Source organism: Sarcophilus harrisii, chromosome 4 (assembly GCF_902635505.1).
Source record: "Sarcophilus harrisii chromosome 4, mSarHar1.11, whole genome shotgun sequence".
Taxonomy (NCBI): Eukaryota; Metazoa; Chordata; class Mammalia; order Dasyuromorphia; family Dasyuridae; genus Sarcophilus; species Sarcophilus harrisii.
The window spans coordinates 13527532-13554053 of record NC_045429.1 but is presented as its reverse complement, the minus strand read 5'-3'; the positions used below and the strand labels follow the sequence as shown (position 1 = coordinate 13554053).

Genomic DNA, 26522 nt, shown 5'->3' with positions numbered 1-26522 from the left:
GTGTTCAGAAAAGCATAAACTCCTTGTGTCCCCTCTGGCCAGAGCACCAACAAAGTAAGTCAGAAAGACTTCCAAAGCATTTAATTAACTGCATTACCTCAGATATAACCCAATGAACAAAACAAAGCTGACCTCTTGGGGGGGAAACATTTTCAAAAATATCTGAAAACTGAGAGGCTGCATATTTTAATACAGGCAAAAGGAGGTGCTCCTCTCTTAGAACCCCAAAGGTTCTGAAGGGGAGGCCTGTAGGATGAGATCTCGTTACGGTGGCTCATTGTGAGCACACGCCAAATCCATGCTGAGAAGATTTTAATTACATCTCAGATCACCAGATCTTTGTAGTGTTTTAGGGGTGGAAGTGGGCTAGGGGAAGTTATTTATATGTGTGAAAATGCCCTCCACAAATGCAGGCAGTCTTAGATTAAATATTCAGAGTGTTTAACTTGCCTTTGGTCACAAAATCTGCAACAACAAGGTGAGATCTGAACCCAGGACTTCCTGGATCAAAGGCCAGCATACTGAAAAGTGAACAAGTAGGGCAGCTCTGTCTCATGTTTAAGTGAGTGATATCATCACTTAACGCACTAGCAAACAGGCTCAAGCTAACTGGAAATGGACCTAATTCATCAAAGATATTAAACCACCAAAAAAAAAAAAAAAAGAAAAAAGAAAAGAAAAATCACTGGAGATTATGTGAGATCACAGGGGATAGACACTAGCCAGGAAAACTCACATTTGTGCCTCAGTCTGGGCACGATGCATGGGCAGGAGCACTCCACAGATGGAATGTCAGTAAGGACTTTTAAATTTCCCAACACTGGTTACAAGTGACTTTGTGGATCCCCTCTCTGCTAGCGATGCCCACCAAATGCCAATGGCCTGCTGGGTGGCCCAACTGACATTACAAACAGGACCTAAGAGGGTTGTATGAGATGGAGTTCTCGGGCCACAGAATCTCTAAGGTGTCTCATGCAAAGTTCAGTCTTTCCCAAGACCCCAAAGAATTCTGGGGAATGACTGTTCCCTCTGCCTCAAGTGATTCAGGAATGCTATCATACAGGAGAAAGGACGAGTAGTCTTACCTCTTGGTAATGTTTTCTTTCTCAGCTGGTCCCATTTTCTTGCTTTCATCACTGGAAAAAAAAATCATCTTTCCAAGTTAATATCCACCAGCTCTCATGCATCCTTACACAGAAAGAGTAGCTTTTTCAGGAAAAAAAAAAAGAAATCATGGAGAATCACAGGCATAAGATCTAAGATGTGGAACTTTAATACACATAATTTCTGGGATTTGGTTAGGTCTCAGATCTCTGGGGCTTAGAACACAATAACATGGGAGATATGGTCTGAGGGATTAGTGCTTTAGGAATCCTCCTTGGATAAAGAAGAGCTGCAAATTCTTTCAAACACCAAGAGGAAATTACGGCTATTGGGACACTGAGAAACTGATTAAACAACTATTTCTATAAACTGCATATTTGATATTTCAGAAAGAAAAAAACATCACCAGCACTGAAATTCTTTCATGGAACCCAATGCACAGGATGATGACATTAACAGGGAAAGCACCTTAAGGTTTGCAGTCTGCTTTCTATTCCTTATTTTCCTTAATCTTCAGAACATGCCATGAGACGGGTTTCACACTCCCAATATCTCAAACAGGGAAAGTGAGTCTTACCGATCTTCCATGACCCAAGGACAGAATCAAGGACTCCTCCAGTTTCTTTCTTAAAACACCCACTCCACAAGAAAAGGCCTTCACAATCTACAAATCTAAGGCCAGTTTTTTTTCCATTTCACTCTTTAGAAATGTCCTATCTCTCCTGAGGAGGTACTTAAGCATCTCCCTCTCATTTTAAATGGAGCCACAGTATTCTTGCCATCACTGAGAAGTACACCAATGGCATCAAGACATATTTGGACATATTTAAGAATTTTATGAGATTAGAAAATATGAAATCCTTCCCCATATGCTAATTAGAGAAGGGTTATCTCCCTTTGCACAAACTGCAAAGCTTAAGAAACAATCTGGAAAAAAGAAGAAAGTGGATCCCCTCTACTTCTGCTCATGAAAATTCCACAATGATCATTTACTCAGTTCTCTTGTTTTCTTCAATTCACTTCTCAAGTCCAGTGATGTACAGGAAACACCGATGAGATTTTCCAGCTCTGGCTGGCCCAGCAAGGTCTAAAACAAAAGGGGAAAAATGGCAAAATTCAGTTACTAAGAGTCTACGGGCCTACTTATCACTATCACATCTGGTGAACATGTTACAGTGTTCTGTCTGACTAAACAAAATATGCCATTGTCATTTTCTTCATATGAATTCGTAAACCTTTCAGTGTTAAGGAAGGAGCCATCCAAAGAGCTGATCATGTCCCGTGCACAGCAGTGCTTTGGGGGAATCCACTGATCGCTCATGGAGAGCTTCTGCTCTGGAGGAGGCAGGGCCTCTCTGCAGCTCACAGCACTGACAGAATTACAGAGATGCTTTAAAAAGGACTTAATATTGATAAGTACAAAGGGACATATAAAGTCAGTTATTATGGTATCTCTGTCCATATGGTACTTACTAGTGAGATACAATACACATACAAATACCTCTAATTGGAAAATGTATCATTACAACTGAATAAAAGGAAGACAAAGGTCAGGAGAAGGAAAGATCAGAAAACCTAAAAGTAGTTAAATTCAAGTTATCAAAAAGTCAGTTTTGGGGGGGAAATCCCAGGAAATAAAAATGTTAAGTTTAACAGAATTGTTTACAAATCAAGTTAAAATAAAATACAGTTATCATCAAATATCATGAAATGTACTCTCGTTCCCAAAACTCTGCTAGATTTAGTTCTTTTGTGATACCATGCAAGAAAAATTTCTGCTCCTAGTATCAAGATCAAAATAAAACACGAGGGAATGATAACCAATAAAATGACAAACCTGTAAGTGTTTTAAACTTTGCCATGTTTCCATGAATTTTTCTAAGGATTTGTCAATTGTATAGAGTAATATCATGATGCTAGAAAAGGAAAAAACAAAAACAAAAAATTACACCAAGTAGGATTATACATTTAAACATCTTAAGTCATTTTCACAACTCTTAACATTCCTTGGTCTTTAGAAATGACATGAGATTTTGCTTCCTAGCTTTTCTACAACTTCCCCCAAATTCAAATTTCTTTACTCCTCAGCACCCATCCTTTTTTGGAGAACCCAGGCAAGAAGCTGCTAGTTTATAATGTATCAACTTTAGCTGATGGTACAATGGGGAGGGAATTGGAACTGGAATGAGGAAGACCTGAGTTCAAATTCAGCTCCAGACATTTACTTTTCTCTTTCTTAGCAGAGCGCCCCTCTACCATCTCTTTCCTTAAGGCAGCCCTGCCTTTGAATGGGAAACAAAACAAGCAACACAAGCCCCAAATAGGGTAAAAAGCACATAATTAGCACAGGCCCCCTGGAATGAGGAATGACACTTGCTCTACAAGGCTGGTGCACAAGAGACCCTCGATTCATGCCTATGGACAGAAACTGACATTTTCTGATTTTGCAACACAAGAATCAGCCTTGGTTAGAGACGGGAAAGATTGCAAAGGGAGACTGAGGCCTTTCAAAGGGCTTCTGAACATCCAAGGGTGAGGGAGGTTCTCCCTTTCTGATTCTATGCCCTAAAGTGTCAGTGAGGGCACAATCTGGGATTCTCCCCCCCCCCAGCCTCATGGCATGGCTCTCCCCTCACCACCACTGTCTGGTCAACCTCCTTCCTCAAGGCATCTTTACCACACAACGACGCTAGCCCCTTGAGTTTTGTCTATTAACATACAAAACTGAGATGGATCTTGGCCAGTGATTACATGTCGAACATAAATGTATTACCTACCTATGTAAAATGGCTTACATAACCAATACATTCCTACCAAGGTTTATGTGGTTTTGTCAGAAAAGCAGTATCTTTTTTAGACGACAAAAGGACCTTGATCTCACCAGAAATAAGGATTTAAAAATGAGTTTTTTGGAAAATGCAAAGTCACCATGATTATGTTTTCTGCAGCAGCAGATGGTACCAGCGGAGGAAATGCCAATGGTATTGTATTATATAGTTTCCTCTCAGAACATAAAGTGTATGGAAGATCACATAAAATATTAGTGTGTAGGTGTTTGTTTATAAATGTGCTTTATTGGCGTGTAACTAAAGGCTTGCCTTTGGAAGAATTTTTAAAAATACAGTGCATGGTACCAAATTTTTCTGGGAAGAGAATCCCGACAGTCCTGCTCTTCTTTAGATTGTTACTCATTTGGAAACACCACACTTTCAGAACACAAGTACAGCTTCCAGGATCAACTGGTTTTTGTTTACAGTAAAGCAAGAATGATTCAATTTTTCTATGAGAACATGAAGATGTGAGAGAATCTGATAATTCAAGTTTTTTTTTTTTTTAAAGGTTGCATTATCTAACTATTGGATATCTGAGGAAAAAGTAGGTAATTTCGGGGATAGATTATCTAGATAATTATATTTGAAATAAGTAAATGCATCTCAGAAAAAGAGCCATTATTGGTCAGTTAAACTCCCTCAGGCCTTTCTTTTCTTTTCTTTTCTTTTTTTTTTTGCTGAGGCAATTGGGGTTAAGTGACTTGCCTAGGGTAGGAAGGTAGGTAGGTAGGAAGGATTAAGTATCTGAGGACAGATTTGAACTCGGGTCCTCCTGACTCCAGGACTGGTGCTCTATCCCTATACCACCTAGTTGCTCCAGGCTTTCATTTTCTTTTTGACCTTCTACTATTTATATATGGCCACTGGTAAGTGTTAGAAAGATGTGACATAATTCTTCCCTAAGAACTATATTTAATGTGTTCAAAGACAAAAAAAAAAAAAATTAATGGGGGGTGGTGGTGCATAAGTCTATCTGACATAATCTTCCTTCAGAATCGAGACCCTGAATCCAAGAACTTGGAGATCCCAGTGCTCTTATTCCAGGAATAGTCACTGCTCCTGCAGGGGCTACAGCCACACCAACTGCAGACCCACAATACAAAACTTAAGCCACTGAAATTGCTGGTCCGGTCCAATGATTTGACATCAGAAACTCCCATGATTTCATCAGAAGAAATGACATGAGACAAGAGGCTGGACCACCTGCTCTGCTGCCGGACACTGAGGACCATGAATCAATCCCTTTCCCTTTGACTTGCAACTGAAACCTTCCTTCTGTGTTGCCTCTGCCATCATTTCCCTTGGGAGAGAAGGGACTGTCTTTACTTTTTCTATTTGTCTCCCCAGCACTGGGCACAGTATTTTATACACAGCAAGAGCTTAATCAGTGTTTACTTCATTCATCCATTCACTCATTCGTTCGGATTATTTATTTTCCTGCCTTGGGAAAGATGGAGATTCAGGCATCAAACAAGAAAATAAATGTGAAAGTCCTTTATAAAAGACTAGAAAATGTAAACAAGCCACAGCATTGAAATATAGGGTTAAGAAATCTCAAAATTATACTATTCCATAAGCTAGGATATGAGTAAATAAAAATAGAATTCAATTAACTAGCATATAAGTAAATAAAAAGAGAATACAATAATATTTTTCTTCTCTGGGAATTAAATTTTATTAAGAAAATAGATAATGTCATTTAACATGACTTAATTGTAATTTGCCCTATTAGGAAATTAATTCTATTAAATTATCACTTCAATAATAACATTGTCTTCCCAGAGAAAGAGATAAATGACATGACTTACTCATCTTTGTCTTCTGCTCGAGGCTGCCCTCTCCTGGGGACTGTGTGGCTCTGATCAGCTTCTACTTGCTCTTTGGGACAATGTAGAAAAAAAAAGGCACATTTAAGGGAAAGTGTAAGATAAGGTGGAAGTTTCAAACCTTTCTTAAAGAAGTTGGAATTTCCTACAGGAAGAGGGCACAGAGTCAATAACTTCTCTGATTGTCATTTGCTTTTTATTTGTGCTCCAAATTGATTTGTTTTTTTTTTTTTTTTTTTCAATAGATACCCAGGATCTTTCCTGTATAATTTCCACTGGAATATACATTAAAGAGAAAAGTCAAACAGACTTATTAGGAATGCACTCAAACTGACCAGGATTCAGACATCATTAATTTTCCAGAACAGGAAGATCTCCAGATTAGCAACAGACAAGGCCTAAGACTTCCTCAAATCATCCTCTCTCCTCATTTTGCCACACTAGGCCCAGGAAGGTTCAAAGATTCATGCAAAGACAAATAAGACATAAATGGCCTAGCTGGGACATCACGCTCTCCCAAAGCAAGACCATAATAAGCCTACTTAGAAAATACAGGAAGCCCTCCAGTATACACTTCTTCTCAAATCCCATTTTTTCTCTTAAAGAACAACATGGTTTGGATGAAATTATTTTTAATTTTCAAAAGAGAAATTTGTAATTAAATAAGAGACACACATAATGAATGGCTGTCAAGATTAACCAGAGTACAATAACTGACCAAAGGTCAAGCTGCTAGTGAGCTTTTCTTTACTATATTTTGAAAATTATAATTTTTTTTCTTTTTAAAAATGGCCTCAGGATAGAAATAAAATATAATATTTATTAGAGTATTTCTTCTCTGATAACAATACTTGTAACAGAAAATAAATTACTTTAACTTCCTTTTAGAAAGGAAAACAAACCTCTTCAGGTCTTTTTAGCAATGCAGACAAATGAATCCTAGAGACAAAGGCCCTCTGTAGAAAAGGCCTGGGTTCCTGATTCACAAAATAGTAACAAGGGAGCCATCTTTAGGGATGTGCCCGGCCATCTTAACTGCTGGGAGGAGTCACAGGGGCTACAAGTGACCCCCTAAGGTAACTTGGACCCATGCCAAGCCCAGGTCTGCAGACTCAATCTGCTGAAAGCCTCAAGCACGGGTGAGGGTGTGCTTCAGGGCAGTTGCACTGGGGACCTTGGCCCCTTTGCTGGAGACCACCCATGGACGGCAGCCATGGCCACTATCACCACAAACATGGCGTTGGCTCATGGCACAAGCCGCTACCTGCGTAACAAAGGAGTTGCTGACTGTGAACCAACCCAGGGCCCAGAAATTTTCTTAAAAATAAATCCTAAATTTGGCTGGAAAGAAGCTCTTAAGAATTAGAAATCCTGCTAAACAACAGGAGTCATGCCCCACTCCCAACATTTCCTTGGGCAAATAACAAGGCTGTAAGTGCCCATGCTACCTCATACACCTCACTACTCCCTCACATCTCATCCACATTTCCCACAAACATATCCAGGGGCTTCACCCCATCCCCAGGGGCCCCACAGCCGCTCCTGCCCTCCCAGGACACTGGCGGAGCACCCTGCCTCTCTGCCCAGCCTTTGCCCTCCCCAAACGGCCAGTAGGTTCTCTTTGATTGTAGGGTCTGCTGAGGACATCCTTTGTTCCTGGGCTTCATGACTCATTTGTCAGACCATCATTCCTAACACAAATCATTATCTGTGCGACAGTAACTTTCGGTTCTTTGGAGAATGTACTCCATGACCTGGAGGTCCAGAACAGTGGCGGAACACTGGCATTCGGAAGCTGGCCCTCTGTTTCTGGGGCCATTAGAGCAGCCTTGTAATTACATTCTGTCTACTTCCCTTCTCCTGTTTAATAATGGTCTGATGTGTCCATCTTCCAAGGTGTGCATGATACGGCGAGAGCCCAACTCAGAGCGAGCACTCTGCCCACCCGAATGCCAAAATCTGGGTACCGGACATTCTCTATCCACTAGATCTTCCCGTGTGATAACCGGGCCAAGCTTTCGGAGGGCCCAACAGATTTCTTCCTGAGGAAACAGCAGTACTCCAGGCTTAATGCAACCAGCTCAAACCCAGCCACAAAGAGGAGCCTCTGGAGGTCCTTGTCTGACCAGAGAACAGCTCTTCCCCATCGACCTTGGCTATCCCAGCAACTAGAACCCCTCTGCCAAGATGTGCTCTGCCAAGAACACACTGTCCTTTCCTCTTTAGGGCTGAAGTCTTCTGAGGCAGCTGGGCATTACCAGAACAGCCCAGTGGATGCTGCTCCCCACCTGCAGGATGCTAATGGTGTGTTCAAGAACACGGTTTGTGGAAGCTACTAGTGCCCTCTCCATGGCCTCAGTACAAGTGGGGGTGCTCCCTGGGATGGAATGAGAGTGCCAGCATTCTCTTAGTCATCTTATTTTGGTATTAAGGTCCACAAATTTCTTCCGTGCCTTGGACTTCTTCCCTTCCCCTTGTCCCCTCACCCTCCCCTAATTACTATTCCTATAATCTCCTAAAAAGACAGATTCCAAAATTAGCCAAACTGTGAACATGGCAAGACCCATTCTCTCAAATGATCTTCAAACTTCTTAGTGAAGATTATCAGGAATAGCATTTTCACTATTTCTTTACAAAGACTCTTCTACTCCAGAAAAGGAGTTTTAACCCTTTTTGTGGATCTTGGCTCTTTTTTACAGGCTAGTGAAGCCTAAGGAGGAGCCCTGCTCAGAAGAACTCTTCTAAATACAAAATTAAATTATATAGGATTCAAATGTAGTTATTCAAAAATATAAAAAACAAGATCTTGCCCCTGAGTAAGACCCCCTGGTTTCTAAGTAAAATCTGTTGGTTTATGTTTTCCCTTCCGTTCATCATTCTGACTTGCTCTTCCTATAAGAAAACAAAACAAGACAGCTGCTTTTAATGCAGGATCACCATCTCCTTGTGGACAGTTTGCTTCTGTTCAATTAAGCTACACAAATGTCAACAATAATATACATGACCTTGTTGCATGCTGCAAAAAGCTACAGCCTACACATGCCTCTGTAACCTCTTAAATCTAGCCTATATTTAAACTTTCTGGCAGGACTCCAGGTCTGTAATCTTGATTTTCACCCTCAGCTGAATTCAGTAGTCCAATGTTAGTTGAACTAATGTTAGTTGAATCAATCAATCAACAAGCTTCTTTGGATCTATTTCTTTGCTTGTTGGCTCCCCTGTTGGACTGAAATCTCCTTGAAGGCAGGGTCTTTTGTCTCTTTTTTGTACCCCAGCAACTTAGCACAATGCTTGGCACATGGGAGTTGCTTATAAACATTTACCAACTAAGTCAAGTACCACATGAAGATTACATGTTGCTGTCAAGTGTAACCGATACATGAATTACATTCTAGGCTATTAAAACAACTACAGACTTAAGAGTTGAATATTCTACTAAAGAATCTAACCTCTTCCTAAAGACCTCCATTGAGATCCTGGAGGCAACCCAAACTACTTTTAGATAGCTCTGTGACACATTTTTTTAGTATCAATCCCAAATCTACCTCTACTATATTTCCCCCCATGCTCTCAGTGATGTCTGCTAGGGCCCGTGAATACACTGCACCCCTCTTTCATAAGCTAGTCTTTCAAATCTTTATGGCTTACCAACAAAATACATATTAGGGTTTTAAAATATAAACAACTGTTCACTGCAACAAATATAAACAACTGTTCATTGCAACAAATATAAACAATGCTCATTGCAACAAACTATTTCTATTCTCTCTTCCATGATGTTAAAATATTTTGAGATATTCATCTCCACTATTAAATAAAAAGCCTAATTTAAAGAAGTCTTTTCTGAGGAAGAAGGCAGGAGATTTCACTTTCCCTCTAAAGTAGTAGGAACTCCCTGGATGATGGGGAGATGGCACACACACTGCGGAACTGGTCCCTGTGCTACCTCAGTGAGTTACTAGGTCAGGGATCCTTGGCCCACATTGAATCTGAGCAAAGAGACTAATGAAAGGGTTGGAAGTTCTTCCTTTTGTAACAAGGAAAAGCAGGATATAATTGGGTTTAAGATTAAGTGTTCTACTTATATTAATAGTATACACAAAGCAAGCAGTAAGCTTTTAGTAGATTAACAAACCATAAATAATCAAACCATTAATATTTGTCCAATTTGTAAAAATTAACAGAAGTAAAATTAAAAGAAAATTCTATTTCCCAGAGCCTAGTTAATAGGTTTAGAATGCTGAATGATATTAAAACCATAAGTTTTAGAATATAAGCTAGTTTCTTAAATGTTCAGTGCCTCAGCCATTGTAGATGCTCAATATATGTTTGCAGATGCCCTATTTCTTAGTAGCATTTACCTAATGATGAGTGATAAAAATAATCAACTTTTCTAAAGTACTACGCTTGTCTCATTTCAAAGAAAACATAATCAGTATCAATTTGTGATGATTAGAGTATTCAATAAAGCCCCACTCTATGTAGAGTTTACTTCTGATAACCAAAAGTTGGACATGGAAAGTTTAGATGTGCAGTTGCTAACCGCATAGTGCCAAATTGTGCTTGTCACACACAATCTGGAACCCAAGGCAAGCCTGATTTTGGGTCTAGAAGGAGAGGGAGTAAATAGATGAGACTAATAGAATCCCTTTATTTTCAGCACTATTCAAGGACACAGATATTAGGAATGAGAATCAAATCTCTTAAATCCATTCATTACTCTTTCTACTAATCATACTGCATCTCAATTCTTAATGTTAAATGAACTCTAATTAAGCTTAAAAGTCTGAGACTTGTCCCTCTCCTCCCTAGATGAGAAATTATGTTCTAGCATTTTAGCACTACATATAAGAACCAAAACCAACCTCATGATTGATGGCTGCCCATAGTAGGCACTTTAATACCCATGTTGACCTGGCCCATGGTCTCATTTGACTGGACTTGTCCACCCAAGCAGAGGGATTCACGATTATCAATACAGAAGCAGGCAGTGATAACCAAGGGTCAGGGCCATATAAAATGGGGGTGGAGGTAGGGGAGGGCCCTACAACACTTCTTTGATCATCCATGAAACAGGGTATTATAGTGTAATATAGGAGTTGAAAGACTGGCTCCACTTCTTAGTAGCTCTGGGAACCTCCTCTTTTCAGCCTCAGTTTCTCCCCTCTAAATGAGGACAAGAATGTTTCCTCATTTTACAGAGTGATCTCAATCTATCAATGTGAACTGCTATTAATGAGGGAAGAATTTATATTCAAACAAGAAATAGAGAACATTATGAAATGCAAAATGGATTTAAAAAATCCATTAAATTTAAAAATTAAATTAAATTTAAAAGTTTGTACGCAAACAAAACCAATGTAGCCAAGATTAGAAGCGAAACAGAAAGATGGGAAATAATTTGTATAGCCAGTATTTCTGATGATTTCTCAACTATACAGAGAACAGATTTAAATTTATAGGAATACATTTGATAAATAGTCAAAAGATATGAACAGGCAAATTAAAACAATTCTGAGGTACCATCTCATACCTATCAAGATGGTTAAAATGACTGGAAAAGAATTACAAATGTTGGAGGAGATATGGGAAAACAGGAACAGTAAAGCATTATGGGTGGAGTTATGAACTGATCCAGCCATTCAGGAGAACAATTTGGAACTAAGCCCAAAGGGCTAAAAATTGCATACTCTTTGATCCAGTAGTGCTATTTCTGGCTCTATATCCCAAAAAGATCACAAAAGAGGGAAAAGGACCCACATGGGCAAAAATGTTTATAGCAATTCTTTTTATGGTCGCAAGGACTTGGAAATTAAGTGGGGAAATCAATTGGGGAAAGGCTGAATAAGTTATAATATATGAATATAATGGAATATTATTGTTATATAAGAAAGGATAAGCAGGCTGATTTCAGAAAAGTCTGGAAAGACTTAACATGAATTGATACTAAATGAGGTGACAGAATCAGGAGAATACCACACTCAGTAACAGCAAAATTGTGTGATGATCAACTACGATAGACTTAGCTCTTCTCAGAAACACAGGGATCCAAGACAATTCCGACAGATTTATGATGGAAAATGCCATCTGCATCCAGAGAAACAACTATGGAGACCAAATGCATATCAAAGCACATATTTTTCACTTTTTTACTTGTTTTTTTCTTTCTTGAGTTTTCTTCTGATTTTTCTTTCACAACATGAATAATATCGAAATATGTTTAAAATGATTGTACCCTTCTATATCAGATTGCTTCCTGTCTTGGGGAGGAGGAACGTAAGAGAGGGAGGGAAAAAAATATTTGGAACTCAAAATCTTACAAAAAATGAATGTTGAAAACTATCTTTACATGTAATTGGAAAAAATAAAATACTATTAAGTAGGGAAAAAAATCCTCCTTATTTGCAAATTAAAGTGGCACCTTTTTGAAGACACAGTGACTCATCAGAAATTGTATGGCTATCATTTCAATATCTGGGGAACATCTGACCCTGGAATGACAGTGCTTTGTCCAGGGATGTGCCAAATCAGAGTCACCAATATTGTGCCCCAAGAGCTCCCACAGAATCTTCTATGAGCAAGAATCCAGATTCCCCCTGTGCATGAGCCTCTGAGGGAGCAGCCTTAACAAGGTTTGTTTTCCTCTCTTCTCTCTGAAATGTCATACAAAACAGCAACCTCAAATAAGCTTAGGTGATTGCAAGCAAATCATTCTTAAGCTGGATATAACATAAGACTGTCTCCATCAATTGATAAATATTAATCCTATTCTAACACAAAGTGGCTGACAATGAAGCAGACATACTAAGTATTCTTTCTAGTTCAACAGATGAATTGTTGTCATATATACAACATATATTAAATCAGTTCAAATAAACAGAATTACTGTTTGTTGAAGCATCTCTCTCTCTCTCTCTCTTTGATTTTTCATCACATGTCCTTTTTTAAAAGATCTTATTCCTTCATATTCAACTGCTATCTGTGCCCTCTGTCTATATAATACTCCTTCAAACTGCTACAATAATGAGAAAGTTCTAATGAGTTACAAGTATCATCCTTCCATGTAGAAATGTAAATAGATAAACCTTATTAAGTCTCTTATGACATCACTTTCCTGATTACCTTCTTAGACTTCTCCTCAGTCCTGTATTTGAAAATCAAAATTTTTATTCAGCTCTGGTCTTTTCATCACAAACACCTAAAAATCCTCTATCTATTTCACTGAATAGATTATATTCAGTTTTGCTGGGTAGGTGATTCTTGGTTGTAATCCTAGCTCTGCTTCTCTCTAGAATATCATATTCCAAGCCCTCTCCTCTGGTCCTTTAATGTAGAATCTGCTAAATCTTGTGTTATCCTGAATGTGGCTCTACTGTACTTGAATTGTTTCTTTCTGGATGTCTGCAATATTTTCTTGTTGACCCGGAAGTTCCAGAATTTGGCTACAATATTCCCGGGAGTTTTCATTTGAGGATCTTTTCAAATTCTATTTTACCCTCTTATTCTAGAATATCAGGACAGTTTTCCTTGATAATTTTTTGAAAGATGATCTGTCCATCTTATTTTTTTGATCATGACTTTCAGGTGGACCAATAATTTTTAAATTATCTTTGGTGTACCCATTTTCCAAGTTAATTGCTTTTCCAATGAGATATTTCAGTTTTTTTCATATTTTTTCATTTTTTTGATTTTGCTTTATTGTATCTTGACTTATCATAAAGTCTTTAGCTTCCACTTGCTCAATTTTAATTTTTATTTTCCTCAGTAAGCTTTTGTATCCAATCAGCCAATTTTTGCATTCTTCTCTTCTTTTCCTAATTTTCCCTCTATCTCTCTTACTTGGTTTTCAAAATTGTAATGAACAGAATTAGAAATTAGGGAAGTTGAGGACTGGTGAGTTACAAAGGACAAATCCACAGTTTAGTAAAGAATCAAAGTCACCATTTTGTTTCTGTATGACTAGGAAAAGAGCTCAACACTATGTGTTGGAATAATTATCTACTTAAATGTCAAATGTGAGCATGGGACCAGTCTTTTTATAGTAAAAAGAATGCTCCTTTCAGTTCATATGTAATCTTAGTGAGAAAATACAGCCCTCATGCCCTTCAAAGCTGTTCCCAGCTCAGTGTATGTAGATATACATCTACATATTCAGTCTATAAGGTATTCATGTTTATTTTTAACATGATTATCAGGTGCACACATAATATGATAGAATTATAAGTTTTTTTTTTAAATGTATAATCCATTATGTGTCTTTGTGATCATAATCCTAACCAAAATAGCTATAGGATAAAAATGACACTGGGCTAGACTCAAACCAAAAAAAAAAAAAAAAAAAAGAAATCACTACTTTATCTGCCCATCTGCCTCATATCTGAGCAGTTTAAACAAAAGTTTGGCAAACAGGGATGTATCTGCATTTTTGTGTAGTTCCTTGTGAATGTTAATTGTGTAAGACATGCTAAACAACAAAATATGAATTAGGCTTACCATATGTAAAAGAGATTTTATTAAATGAACTAATTTAAGATTTTATATTATAAAAACTGGACAACTGAATGACTCAATGAATAGAGAGTCAGGCCTAGAGTCAGGAAGACTCATCTTCATGAGTTCAAATCTGGCCTCAGATACTTACTACCTGTGCAACCCTTGCATGTTAACCATGTTTGCCTCTATTTCTTCATCTTTAAAATGAACCAGAGAAGGAAATGGCAAATCACTTCAGTATCTTTGCCAAGAAAACTCCAAATGGGATAATGAAGAGCTGGATACAACTGAACAATAAACTATAGAAGCTCTCAGACATATTACAGATTGACAGTCATTAAAGTGTTACAATTTAAACAATCCATGAAATCTATAGAGCTACCTAGATCTTTCTAAATAGATTAACAATATATTACAAAGAAACAACAAAAACTATGTGTAATCTAGTCATACCAGATCTAAAACTATTTTATAAAATGGTAATTGTCAAAATAATCTGGTACTGGCTAAGAAATAGAGTAGAATAGATTAGGATCAAATTACATTGTAGTAAATGACCATAGTAATCGGGTACATGATAAACTCAAAGATCCAAGCTTTTGGAACAAAAACTCATTTCCCACAAAATGCTTAAAAAACTAAAAAACAATATGGTAGAAACTAGTTATAGATCAATACCTCACACTGCATACCAAGATAAGGTCAAAATGAGTACATGATTTACATAGAAAGCAAATCAGGAGAGCATGGAATGGTATATCTGTCAAAAATATGGATAAGGGAAGGATTTAGGACCAAATAAGAGGTAGAGAGCATTACAAAATGTAAACTAGATAATTCTGATTATATAAAATTAAAGTTTTGGTATAAACAAAACCAATACAACCAAAAGTATAAGAAAAGCATAAAACTGGGGAAAAAATTTCTACAACAAATATGTCTCATTTCTCAAATATTTCATGGAGAACTGAGTCAAATTTATGAAAATAAAGCTATTCCCCAACTGATAAATGGTCAAAGGAGACAAAGACAGTTTTCAAAGAAATGTTCTAAATCACTACCAACTAAAGAAATGAAAATCAAAATAGCTTTGAGGTAATACAACCTCACAGACTAACTACCACTATCAGATTGACTAATATGACAAAAAAGGAAATATTGGATGCTGGAGGGGATGTGGAAAAATGGCCTACCAACCAACAATGGTTGGTGGAGTTGTGAACCAATCCAACCATTCTGAAGAGCAATTTAGAACCATGCCTAAAGGGATATAAAAGTACATAACCTTGGACCTAGCAATACTATTGCTAGGTCTATATTCCAAAGACATCAAAAAAAATGAGTACAAAAAAATATTTATGGCAGCTATTTTTGTGGTTGTTAAGAATTAGAAATTAAAGGTATGACTATCATTTGGGGAATGGCTAAACATGCTAAGGTATATGAATGTGATAGAACATTATTGTGCTATAAGAAATGACAAGAAGGATAATTTCAGAAAAACCTGTAAAGACTTACATGAACTGATACAAAGTGAAGTGAATAAAACCAAAAGAATGTTATACACAATAATACTTATATTGTATGATGACCAATTCTGAGTGACTTAGCTCTTCTCTATAATATAATGATCCAAGAAAATCCCAAAGAACTGATGAAGCATACTGACTCCAGAGAAAACTGATATTGTTTGAATATGGATCAAGCATGCATGCTATTTTCCACTTTTTGTCATTCATTTTTTAAAAATTCGAGTCTTCCTGGACAAAATGACTAATATAGAAATGTTTGACATGATTGCATGTGTATAAGCTATTTTTGATTGCTTATTGTCTCAGTGAAAACGGAGAAGAGGGAGGCAGCAAAGGAAAAAAAAAGTTTAAAAAATTGTTTAACTGGGGGAAATAACATTAACAAAACTAAATCTAAGTAAAATCAAGTTCAAAGTGTTAAATCAAAACATTTTTATTTTAATAGACAAGGTCTTTCTTTGGTAAATACATACATTTAAAATCACCCACTTTTAGAATTATAAATATACAGAACATGGTCAGGAGTTACTTTGTCAGTGGGTTTTGCTTACATTTTTCTTTGTTAGAAGGGAGGATTTATAAGGGAAAGGTGAATATGGGGGTTGATTTGAACATTTATAAATGAGCATGAGTTACAACAAAGCAAAAGCAAAAAGAAAGTTAAATGAAAAGAAACAATAACAATAGCTACCATTTGGATAGCTTATACTATGTGTCAAGTACTGTAGTATGTTAAGTGCTTTTGAGCCATTATCTGATCTAATCCTTACAACAACTCTGGGAGATAGGTGATATTATCATCACCATTTACAGATAGGGAAACTGAGGCAGGGTGGCTAAGTGATTTGCCCTGGGTCATAAAGCTAAGTAAAAGTATGAGCCTGGATATGAACTGAGACCTTCTTATTCAGGTAACATAAATGATACTAAGTAGACAACGGGTCAAAGAAACAAACATTTAAAAAAATTCTAAAACTATGAGCAATAATGTTTGAATCTAGGCTTCCTTCAATGTATGATTAGTAGCTTATTAATGTAAGCACGCTCATCAGTTATAATTAGTAGTCGGTAGAAACATAATTTCTGCTTAATAAATCTGATGTTAAAGGAACAAATGTTGCGATAGTTATTTTAATATAAGTGTTCTGAAAATTTATGTTGATGACAAAACTGTTTAAATGCATTTTCTCCATGTCTAAATTCTTGTACAAAAACTTTTTTAATTTAATATAATCAAAATGATCTATTTTGTGATCAATAATGACCTCTATTTCTTCTTTGGTCATAAATTCCTTCCTCCTCCACAAATCTGAGAGATAAACTATCCTATGTTCCTCTAATTTGTTTATAATCTCATTCTTTATGTCTAGATCACAAACCCATTTTGACCTTATCTTGGTATATGGTGTTAAGTGTGGGTCTATGCCTAGTTTCTGCCATACTAGTTTCCAATTTTCCCAGAAGTTTTTATCAAATAGTGAATTCTTATCCCCAAAGCTGGGGTCTTTGGGTTTATCAAATACTAGATTGTTATAGTCATTGGCTATTTGATTCTGCGAACTTAACCTATTTCACTGATCAACTTCTCCATTTCTTAGCCAGCACCAAATGGTTCTGATGCATGTCTAAATTCTTTAAATGAAAGGGAGGAGAGAGAAAATGGGGGTCAATGTGATCCATACATCATATGTTCAAATTCTTGATTTAACCAATAACTAGAAAAATTTTACAGTAAATGGAAAAGAATGCTTAACTAACCATTTGATGGTCCATTTCTGAGCTCTCGTCCGTTATGACTTTTGGGAGATGAATACGGGCTGATCTGACGAGTTCCTGTTGTTGGTGAGTAAGATGCTATAAGCTGTCCTCTGGATTGCCTAGATTTAGGGGACTATAACAAGTAATAGCTTTCAGAGAAATATTAAGATAAATTGAAGTAACTTTATATATTTTCCATTGCATGGTAAAATTCATCCCAAGTTCCTAATCAAAATAGATTCTACTTTGCTATTTTCAGATTTCAAATACTCATCGCTCTCTTCAAAGCTAACAAAGACATTTTTACATTAACATTTCAGATCAGTTCAAAAATTTTAAGATGCCACTTTCTGTCAGGGCACCCCCCAATTAGATGAATAGGAAAGTAAAGGGCAACTTCAGATTTTGCTTTGGGCTGAACACAAAGTGTGACTGTAATCCTAGAAACTGGACCACTCCATTTACAAACAAAATGCTTCTCCAGGAACAAGACAGAATGCCTATTTCTAAACTGCCTGGGTCATTCTTGATTTGTTAATATAGGGACAGCACTCTATAACATTGAGGCAAAGAACAGGATCCAGGGTGACAGTGCAACTGAAATCCATCAAGGGAGTAACAGACATTCATTAAGTGCCTACTGTGTGCTGGACAATGTAAAGAAAAAGACAAAAAAATGAAACAATCCCTATATTCACAGAACTTAAATTTTTTGTGAGGGAGACCACAAGTACAATTACAAGTATATTCAGACAAAATGTAAAGAGAATGCAAATACATGAGAATTAGTTAAAAGCAAAGTATTTAAGTTTTGAAAACTGTGAGTTGGGAACCAATTTGTGAAGGTTGCTGAATGTCAAAGGAGGAAATTTAGAGAAAGCTATCCAGAATTAGAATATGCTGCTTTAACGGGTAGTGAGCAGACTGTTCCAAGACACTTGTAAGACCAATGGCTGGGAATCACTGCCTCCAAATACTGGAAGAGATCCAGCCTCAGACACTGACAAGGAGTTTGATCCTGTACCAGTCCCTTCCCCTCCCTTTGCCTCAGTTGCCCTCTGCAACATGGGGATCTTGATCCTCACAGCAGGTAGTTCTGAGGCTCAGAGGAGATGCTAGCCGTAACAGTGCTCAGGAGGTGCCTGTCCCAGAGCAGGCCCTTAGTAAATACTTTGTCTTACTTCTTTCCAGCCCTGATGACAGTCTGTAGGCTACGGCACCCATCTAGAGACCTCCTGGATCCAAGGGGTCTCTCTGGGGCCTGGTCTGGGGTGGCAGAAGCATACGTGAGGGGCCAGAGCACAAAACTCTGGGTCTGTCAGATAGGGGGCCACTCCACACTCAGTGAGGGAGGGAGGCAGCCACCAGATTACTCTCAGGGCAGCAAGGGAAGGAGAAGCACAAAAGAGCTCTTGGCAGATGCTCATTAGTCAACAGAAATATCTCCTGTTTTGGTGGTTCTAAGATTGACTTCTTGCAAATAGCCAAGATCCCTCTATACACTGGAAAAGTAAGTTAAACCTAGTATTTTAGTCAAACTGAAATTTAACTATTAATTTCCTGCTGGAAAATGCTATTTTTCCTTTAATTTAAAATAAACTTGCCTTTTTACTACAATACCTCTCACAAACTGTAATATGATCCCATACTAGTTTAAAGCATCTTCTACAAAAGTGTCCATGCATTTTATTGCACATCACCTATTAAAATCATCTCTAAGGATTAGATGTTCCAAAGAGTGGAATTTAGTATATAAACGTTTTTATTTTTTTATTTTTATGACCTAGCAGACCCTCATTAGAATGTTTAAAAGCCAGACACCATGGATGTTTGGACCATCAAGGATAACCAAAAATCATGGGATGGGAGAAGAATATGATTATTCATAACAATGTAACATTGGTCCCCAAACAAGCAAACTGGAAGCTTCATCTACAGCAGCACAGACGTGAAGGACTTTTGGACAGAATCAGTCCAAATCCATCTTAAAAGGTCAGCAAAGGAAGATCAGAGCTACCCTCCCTGAGCTAACAGGTCTGGTGGGAGGCACAGGCAGGGCCAGAAAACATGTCTCTCAGCTCCCAATCCAGGTGCCAAGGATCCCGAATCCTGGCTCCTCACTAGGGCCTCCTGCAATGCTACAATTATTCTGAGGTAAACTTTCATAGAAGCTCAGGAACACTAAGTGGCCCTGAGAGGCTGCACAGGTCTAGGTCTAGGTCTAGGCCTGTGCACAGGTCACCAGGTAATAATCTATGGCATAATTTCTTACCTGCTACCACTACAAATGACCCCATGAATGTTAAGAGGTTTGGGCGTTTGGGGAGGAAAGGGAAGGAGGAGCAAAAAAAAAAAAAAAAAAAAAAAAAAAAAAAATATGGGAAAGGCGGGGACAAGGGATTTGAAGGCCCGAATACTTCAGCAGCCATTTCTAGGGGCCCATTTTGCCTGTGACATCCTAGTAGCTTCTGAAATTGTGGGAGACCTTGGTGGTCACTCAGGAAACAAATGAAGGGAGAGTCACAAGGCTAGTCCCTCATAATTCCTGGGAACATGGTGATGGCAGTGGGAACACCACAGACCAAAGACTAGGGGTAACCACAATGGTGACAAATTGGATTGGGGAATTCAGGCAGTATCCAGACACAGAATTTTGGCACTAACAGGGATCTGGACATGTATCCTGTCAACACTAAATGGAACCTAGTTGTGCCCGTCTGGGGTGAGAAAAGTGGAGGCAGCCAGTGAGGAATGACTGGCAGCTCCCTGGCAGACCCCTGACTGATGGAGGGCCCCGTCCAGAATGGGACTCTTTCTGACCAGCCCTGGTGTCCTCCTCATCAAGGTTCCCCACAGAGAAGCACGGAGAAAGAACAACCCCATGCAGAAGCCAACAAGCGAATTCCCTTTCCCCTTCTCTTGTGGCCCTGGGTTTTCTGCTCTGACCCATTCAATCCCATCAGAACTTTCTTTTGGCCTCTGCAGCTGGTTGGCTACAACTGCCTCCTGAATAGCTAACATTTTGTGTCGCTCATTAAAATCTGCAAAGCACTTGACAATTATTATGACATTTGATTCTTACAAAAGCTCTAGAAGGAAGTGCTGTGATAATTGTTTCCTGAGGTCCCTTAGGCAGTGCCACAGGGCACAGCATCAGGAAGATGTGAGTTCAAATACAGCCTCAGACACTAATTAGTTGGGTCTTCCTGGGCAAGTCACATCACCTCTCAGTCTCCTCATCTGTAAGATGGGGATATTATAAGCATTTATTTCCCAGAGTCATTGTGAGGATCAACTGAGATAATTGTAAAGCACTAAGTAATTGCCTGACACTTAGCAAGTGTTTCATAAATGTTTGTTATCATCATCATTATTGTTAATTATTTAACAAAAGGTCCCTTTGGATACTGTGGCCTTTTTGTTTTAAATTGAACAGAAAAAGTAAGCAAGATGATGACATCTCCTGGCTATTTCACTTGTACTTGCAAATTATTTGTCCTTCCAAAACTTTAGTGAAGATTTCTTGATTCTTTCCTCATTGCCTTTTATTCATTATCATGAAATCCTCAAGGCTGCTTTTTAGAATTGTAATTTTCAACACCCTTATTCTGCCTGAGTTACTTTCCCTCCACATTTTTGGTCTTCCTAGGAAAAAGTGAGATGGATTCCACAGCAACCATTAAGAAATGTTTAATCAGTAAAGTCACTACCTAAAAAATATGTGGACAAAATCTTGTACAAAGAGGTTCTCTAAACATACTGAAGCGTCACCAGGTATTCCAATGATCACCCTGAAGAGTCCCATTCTCATTTTCCAATGAAGCTCACTGGCTTGACAATGGGCATTCTGAACAGCAAGCTCGCCATTGTGACTTCCATATGCACAAAAAGAATGAACTCTAAAACGCAGTTCTTTTCAGTTCAAATCATTTTGTTCCTATCTCCCAAAGAGAGCTTTGGGGCAGGAAAGAACTGCATTTAATTTCTGGCTGGACTACTCATCTCCCAAATCCTCCTCTGCCTCAAGAAACAGATGCAGAATTACAGTCACAGCTGCATGCTGAACCCAACAAGTTGGATAATGGTCCACTAAACTGCTAATTAAACTGCTAATGATTTTTTTAGTGCCATTGCAGTGTTTTGCCACCTTTGTTTAAATAAAAGAAAAGTATCTTGGAGATTTTTAAAATTTCAAGTTTCTGTTTTGCTAAATACCAGAGAGACATCCAAAGAGGAATTATACATAAACACATTTCTCTAAAATGACATTGCCATATGGGAAAGAGGGGAAGCTCATTTACTGACCAGGCTTTTGTTTTAATTTACTTTCCCATGAACTGACTTCCCTCTCATCTTACTATCTCTATGAATGTCCCATTATTAGGATTTGAAGCAACACCCATCGTGGGTAGGAGAACATAATAAACTGACATATGTCCTGACATGCTGTCACTAAGAATGTACTAACTGGGTTTACAAAAAGGGATTGCAACAGTACAATACTATTTTATTGTGATAACAATGATGAAATTTATTAGGATTGCTATTGTATGGTTTAATCAAACTAGACTAGCTGGTAGAGATAATTAGACATCAAAATGTGTTGCATTTGTACAATAATCTACACGATGTGTATGTTAAAGTATTCTTATGATAAAGGCATAAATAACTATGCCTTTTTGTGCCAGAACATTGACTCCTACAATTAATACACTAATCTCTAATACAGTATTCCAGAGGTTTGTAATTCACATTTGCATCCTGAGTAAATCTAGATATTAACAAGACCGATCAATAATTTTTCTTTATTTATAAAAAAATAACATTATAAAAATAACAGCCAATATGAGATAAGGACTTATCAAAAAGAACAACTCCTTTTAATAAGTTATTTCCCTTGCTTGGTGATAATGCTTTTAAATAAATAAGTGGAATTTTAAAAATTCTAATCCACATAATTTTCCCACATATAATAAGAATACACAATTAGATACTTACATTTTCCTGTGATAAGACATCCAACTTCAGGGATCTTTTAACACTGTAAACAAAATATTTAAAGAGATCTTAAATTTTACAAGCCTCAAGTAATCACATTTTCATAGGCAATATGCACAAGCAAAGGTTTGAGAGTCAATTTTGCAGCTCAATTTCATGTATTTTAAAAAACTGGAAGATGATATATATTAGGAAAAACAACTCTCAGAGGGCAGTCAAATGTACTTTATTTTGTGTTTTAATAATACATGAAAGATAGTAAAGCTTCAGAAATGACATCTCTACAAATATCTCTATTTTGAAAACACATTTAGAGATATGACATGTCATGCTAATCATACAATCATTATTAAATACACACAACTTCAAAACATCCTCTACTTGTTACCTTCCCAGAAAATTATCCCCAACCAATAACTCTTCACAAGAGTCCAATCATTTACATACCTTTAGGGTGGGTATTGAAAGTAACTTGTCATTAGTAGAAATCATGCATTAAGCATTAAAAATACTGGGAGAGTCAAGGTGAAAAAAACAAAGTTGTTCATCCCATCCTCTGAGCTCTTAATATGATTCAGTGCTATCAGACTATGGCTTAACTGGGGAACAGATGCTCCATGTCTTTACAAGTCCCCAACCCATAAGAAACTATTTTTTTTTGTCTTCTTTACTAAACTGAATCAGGCACATGCCCAGCTTTCCATGTGCAAAATCTGTTCTGCTGAACTGGATGCCCAGCTGTTCATGGAAATACTCAGAAAGAAAAAGCAGAATATTTATAAGACTTTATTTCGTGCAGCTGTCTTCTAAAGAGCAGTCATCAAAATTTTATTGAATGCAGACTAAATACTCCAAGGAGAAAAAGGTCAACATAAATTAGGTCTAGTTTTCCCAGTGACAAATGCAGTTTTAGAAGTACCTTTTTGGTCCTTGAAAAATAGAAATCAAACTAATTACATAAAAATTAAAGCAGAAAAAAGTCAGAAACATTGTGAAAGTTCATAAAGCATAGTTTTAGGAAAAAAAAAACTATTTCAAACCCAAAAGAAAACCACTAAAAAATTCATCCTTGTCTACTGATGTCCTATCTAGTGGTTTGTTGGCAAACACGAGAAAAGGATCCAAGACAATGGTGGTTTGGACAAAAACAAATTCCTTAATAAACAAGAGAGATGCCAAAATTGAAGCTTTATCAAACTACAATACACTGTGTTACTGTAATGTTATCCTAGTTCACAAAATTATTTTAATGAAACATTTAACATCATTCAAAATAAACCTTAAAAAAAAATCTCTCACAAATCAATTTAAAATCAAATGACTATATATTCTTAACCAAACATGGAGAAAATAATGCTATGAATAGCTCGAAATGGGAAATGATTTTTTAAAATCCTATTTATATTAGGTTTAAAATAAATATTACTCTACATTATATAGTTCTAAAAGTTCGTAATTAAATTTTTTTTCAATTAAGTTCAATTAATCAGAGTTCTTTTAATGCCAGCTATTTGCAAGACACTACATCAGGCCAAGAGAATATAGAAGTAAAGTACAGATCCTAGCGTCAAGTAATCAATACCATCCTAAGGGGAAGGTGGAATGTGATCATAGTAAAGAGTTCCAGAGTCAGTGAGGGTGGAAGAAGAGATCCCTTTTTTGAAGTGGTAGGGAATATTTTATAGGGAAGGAGACACTTGAGGCAAGCCCTTAAGGAAGAGAAGCATTGTAACAAGTAGAAATAGAAGGCATCAGCAGGGGGACCTCCAGCCTTGAGATGTCGGGAAGAATGGCACCCAAAGACCAGGGCATGGCTGAGGGAAGCAGGTCAGAATCTGGAAGAACAGAAAGGAGATCCTGACCTTAATGAAATAAAAGTTATATTAGGAAATAGTTAGAAAATAATGTGGGACAGGTTAAGTGGGGAAAGATTTTGGAATTCTTACATATTTAAAAGTTCTGGGTTTCCCCACATTTACTAAGGTTGGAGAGGTCGGGAAGGGAAACACCAGTGGAGATACACCAAGGTCACAGTCTTCAAGGGGCTTACAGTTGGCTATCTGTGGGGTACACTACAACAGAGGTTATTTTTCAGATAGAACTCGATCTCATAATGTCCAATGCAGTCTCTTACAAGCTGAAATAGCAAGATTCTACAAAGTGTTTGCTACAGGAGATCAGAAAAGAAACCCTGCAATCAAAAAAAGCCAAATGAGGAACAAAAGTCTTCAGATGTACCTTTTGAAGCCTAAATATAAGTTGGTTAGTCAAAGGGGAAAAAAAAACTCTAGATAATACATGAAAAGACAGATGGCTTGCCAGGTGATGAGAATAGGGAGATCCTGGCCTTAATGAAATAGTTATATTAGGAAGTAGTTAGAAAATAATGTGGGACAGGTTAAGTGAAGTAAGATTTTGGAATTTTTACACATTTAAAAGTTCTAGTTTGTTTATGAATACTAGAGAATTACATTAAGATGAACACCTTAAGGACCTTAACACCATCAATTTTGCCCTTATCCAGTATGTAGTAGGTGCTTAATTCGTATTAAGTGATTGATATTAATAATATTCTCTGTCAGATTCTGATTTATTTTGTTTGAAATCTGATTCATTAGATCACAAACATCAAGTGAGGCTGCTGTTGAATGCTACCAGTAGTGAAAAACTTCAATCAGTTAATTTCCAACAAATAAAAATAATGGTCGTCTCAGCTTGAGCTCTCCCTGACATTTTCTGGACTCTTCCCAAACTACCCAATATGAGGTATGGACGCCACCCAGAGGCTTACGAAAAGAATGTGCACTGAGGTGAATGAGGGCAGAAGCCTGGACCAGTATTCTAAACATGTGAAAACTAAAGGCTCCGTCATGGAATTTCTAAAAACGGGGACTGAACATGGAATAGAATATCAGGGGTGACGGTGGCGAGAAGAAGAAATGCAGGCACGTGGATACAACTTTGGGAGCCTTGATGCTGTGCCAAATTCTTCCCTGAAGGTTGGGCAAATCACATAATCTCACTAAGCTTCATAGAGTTGATAATAACACCGGCCTGTAAAGTACTATGAAATCTCTGAATGGAAGATAAAAGTATCACTTAATATCTCTATGCTTCCATTTATTCTCCACTATAATGGAGATGATAATATTGCCAGCCACCAACTGCACAGGGATGTTTAGAGGATTACTGAGTGTGCTTGTGAGATGATTAGAAATTCTCTGATGAAAGGCAATGACCAAATTCATATCCCATGTGACTCCTCGTACATAAATCGAGATGTTAAAAATGATTTATTTTCCATCCTACACTAGGAGCCGAGCAAAGAAGGAAGGAGGGGCTCTCTCACCCCTTTTATAGTCTCCCTTTCTTTCATCCTTTCACACACCCCTTTGACACAAGCATGTAAAACAGAGAACACACGCAGGTCCCATGTAAAGATATGCTAGCTCTCTCAGCATTCAGTGAGATTACTTGTTTTCGGTTCATGATGGCAAAAGCAGCAACAATTATTTAATCACTATCACAAGATATTTACTGTGTGCTATGGCTTTGAAAATTTGTCCAAAGGCTACCAAAGAAGTACAATTTTTAGGGAGGCACACTATGGATGTGGATATGTTTAGGAATATACATTCTAAAGGAGAGAAGATTTAATTTAAATACTTAAGGGACTAGTAAAATAATTAATATAAAATTATTTCAGTATCCTCCCAGTTGTAAACATTAAAAAATTCCTAATTGCCATCATGACAACTATCTCTCATTCACAACCTTTTCAAGAAATACTTTAATTTTTCAATAGATTATATTTTTTCTAATTATATGGAAAGATAGTTTTCAACATTCATTTTTAAGACTTTGTGATCCAAATTTTTATCCTTCCCTCCCTTACCTATATGTGCATTTCTTTTAGTCACATTTCCAAATTTTTCATGTTATGCAAGAAAAATCACATCAAAAGGGGAAAAAAGCCATGA

General features: G+C 37.3%; 1 protein-coding gene across 1 annotated transcript in view; it reads right to left on the bottom strand.

The window, feature by feature from the left end:
• ITGB3BP (integrin subunit beta 3 binding protein) overlaps positions 1 to 26522 on the bottom strand; it is a 45009-nt gene that overhangs the window by 9154 nt on the left and 9333 nt on the right. Inside the window, exons 2-7 of the mRNA XM_012547563.3 lie at positions 22543 to 22585; positions 17545 to 17677; positions 5744 to 5813; positions 2942 to 3020; positions 2098 to 2191; positions 1086 to 1136 (exon numbers count right to left, since the gene is read on the bottom strand). Coding sequence (XP_012403017.1) covers positions 1086 to 1136; positions 2098 to 2191; positions 2942 to 3020; positions 5744 to 5813; positions 17545 to 17677; positions 22543 to 22585 — 470 coding nt within the window. The remainder of the gene's footprint in view (positions 1 to 1085; positions 1137 to 2097; positions 2192 to 2941; positions 3021 to 5743; positions 5814 to 17544; positions 17678 to 22542; positions 22586 to 26522) is intronic.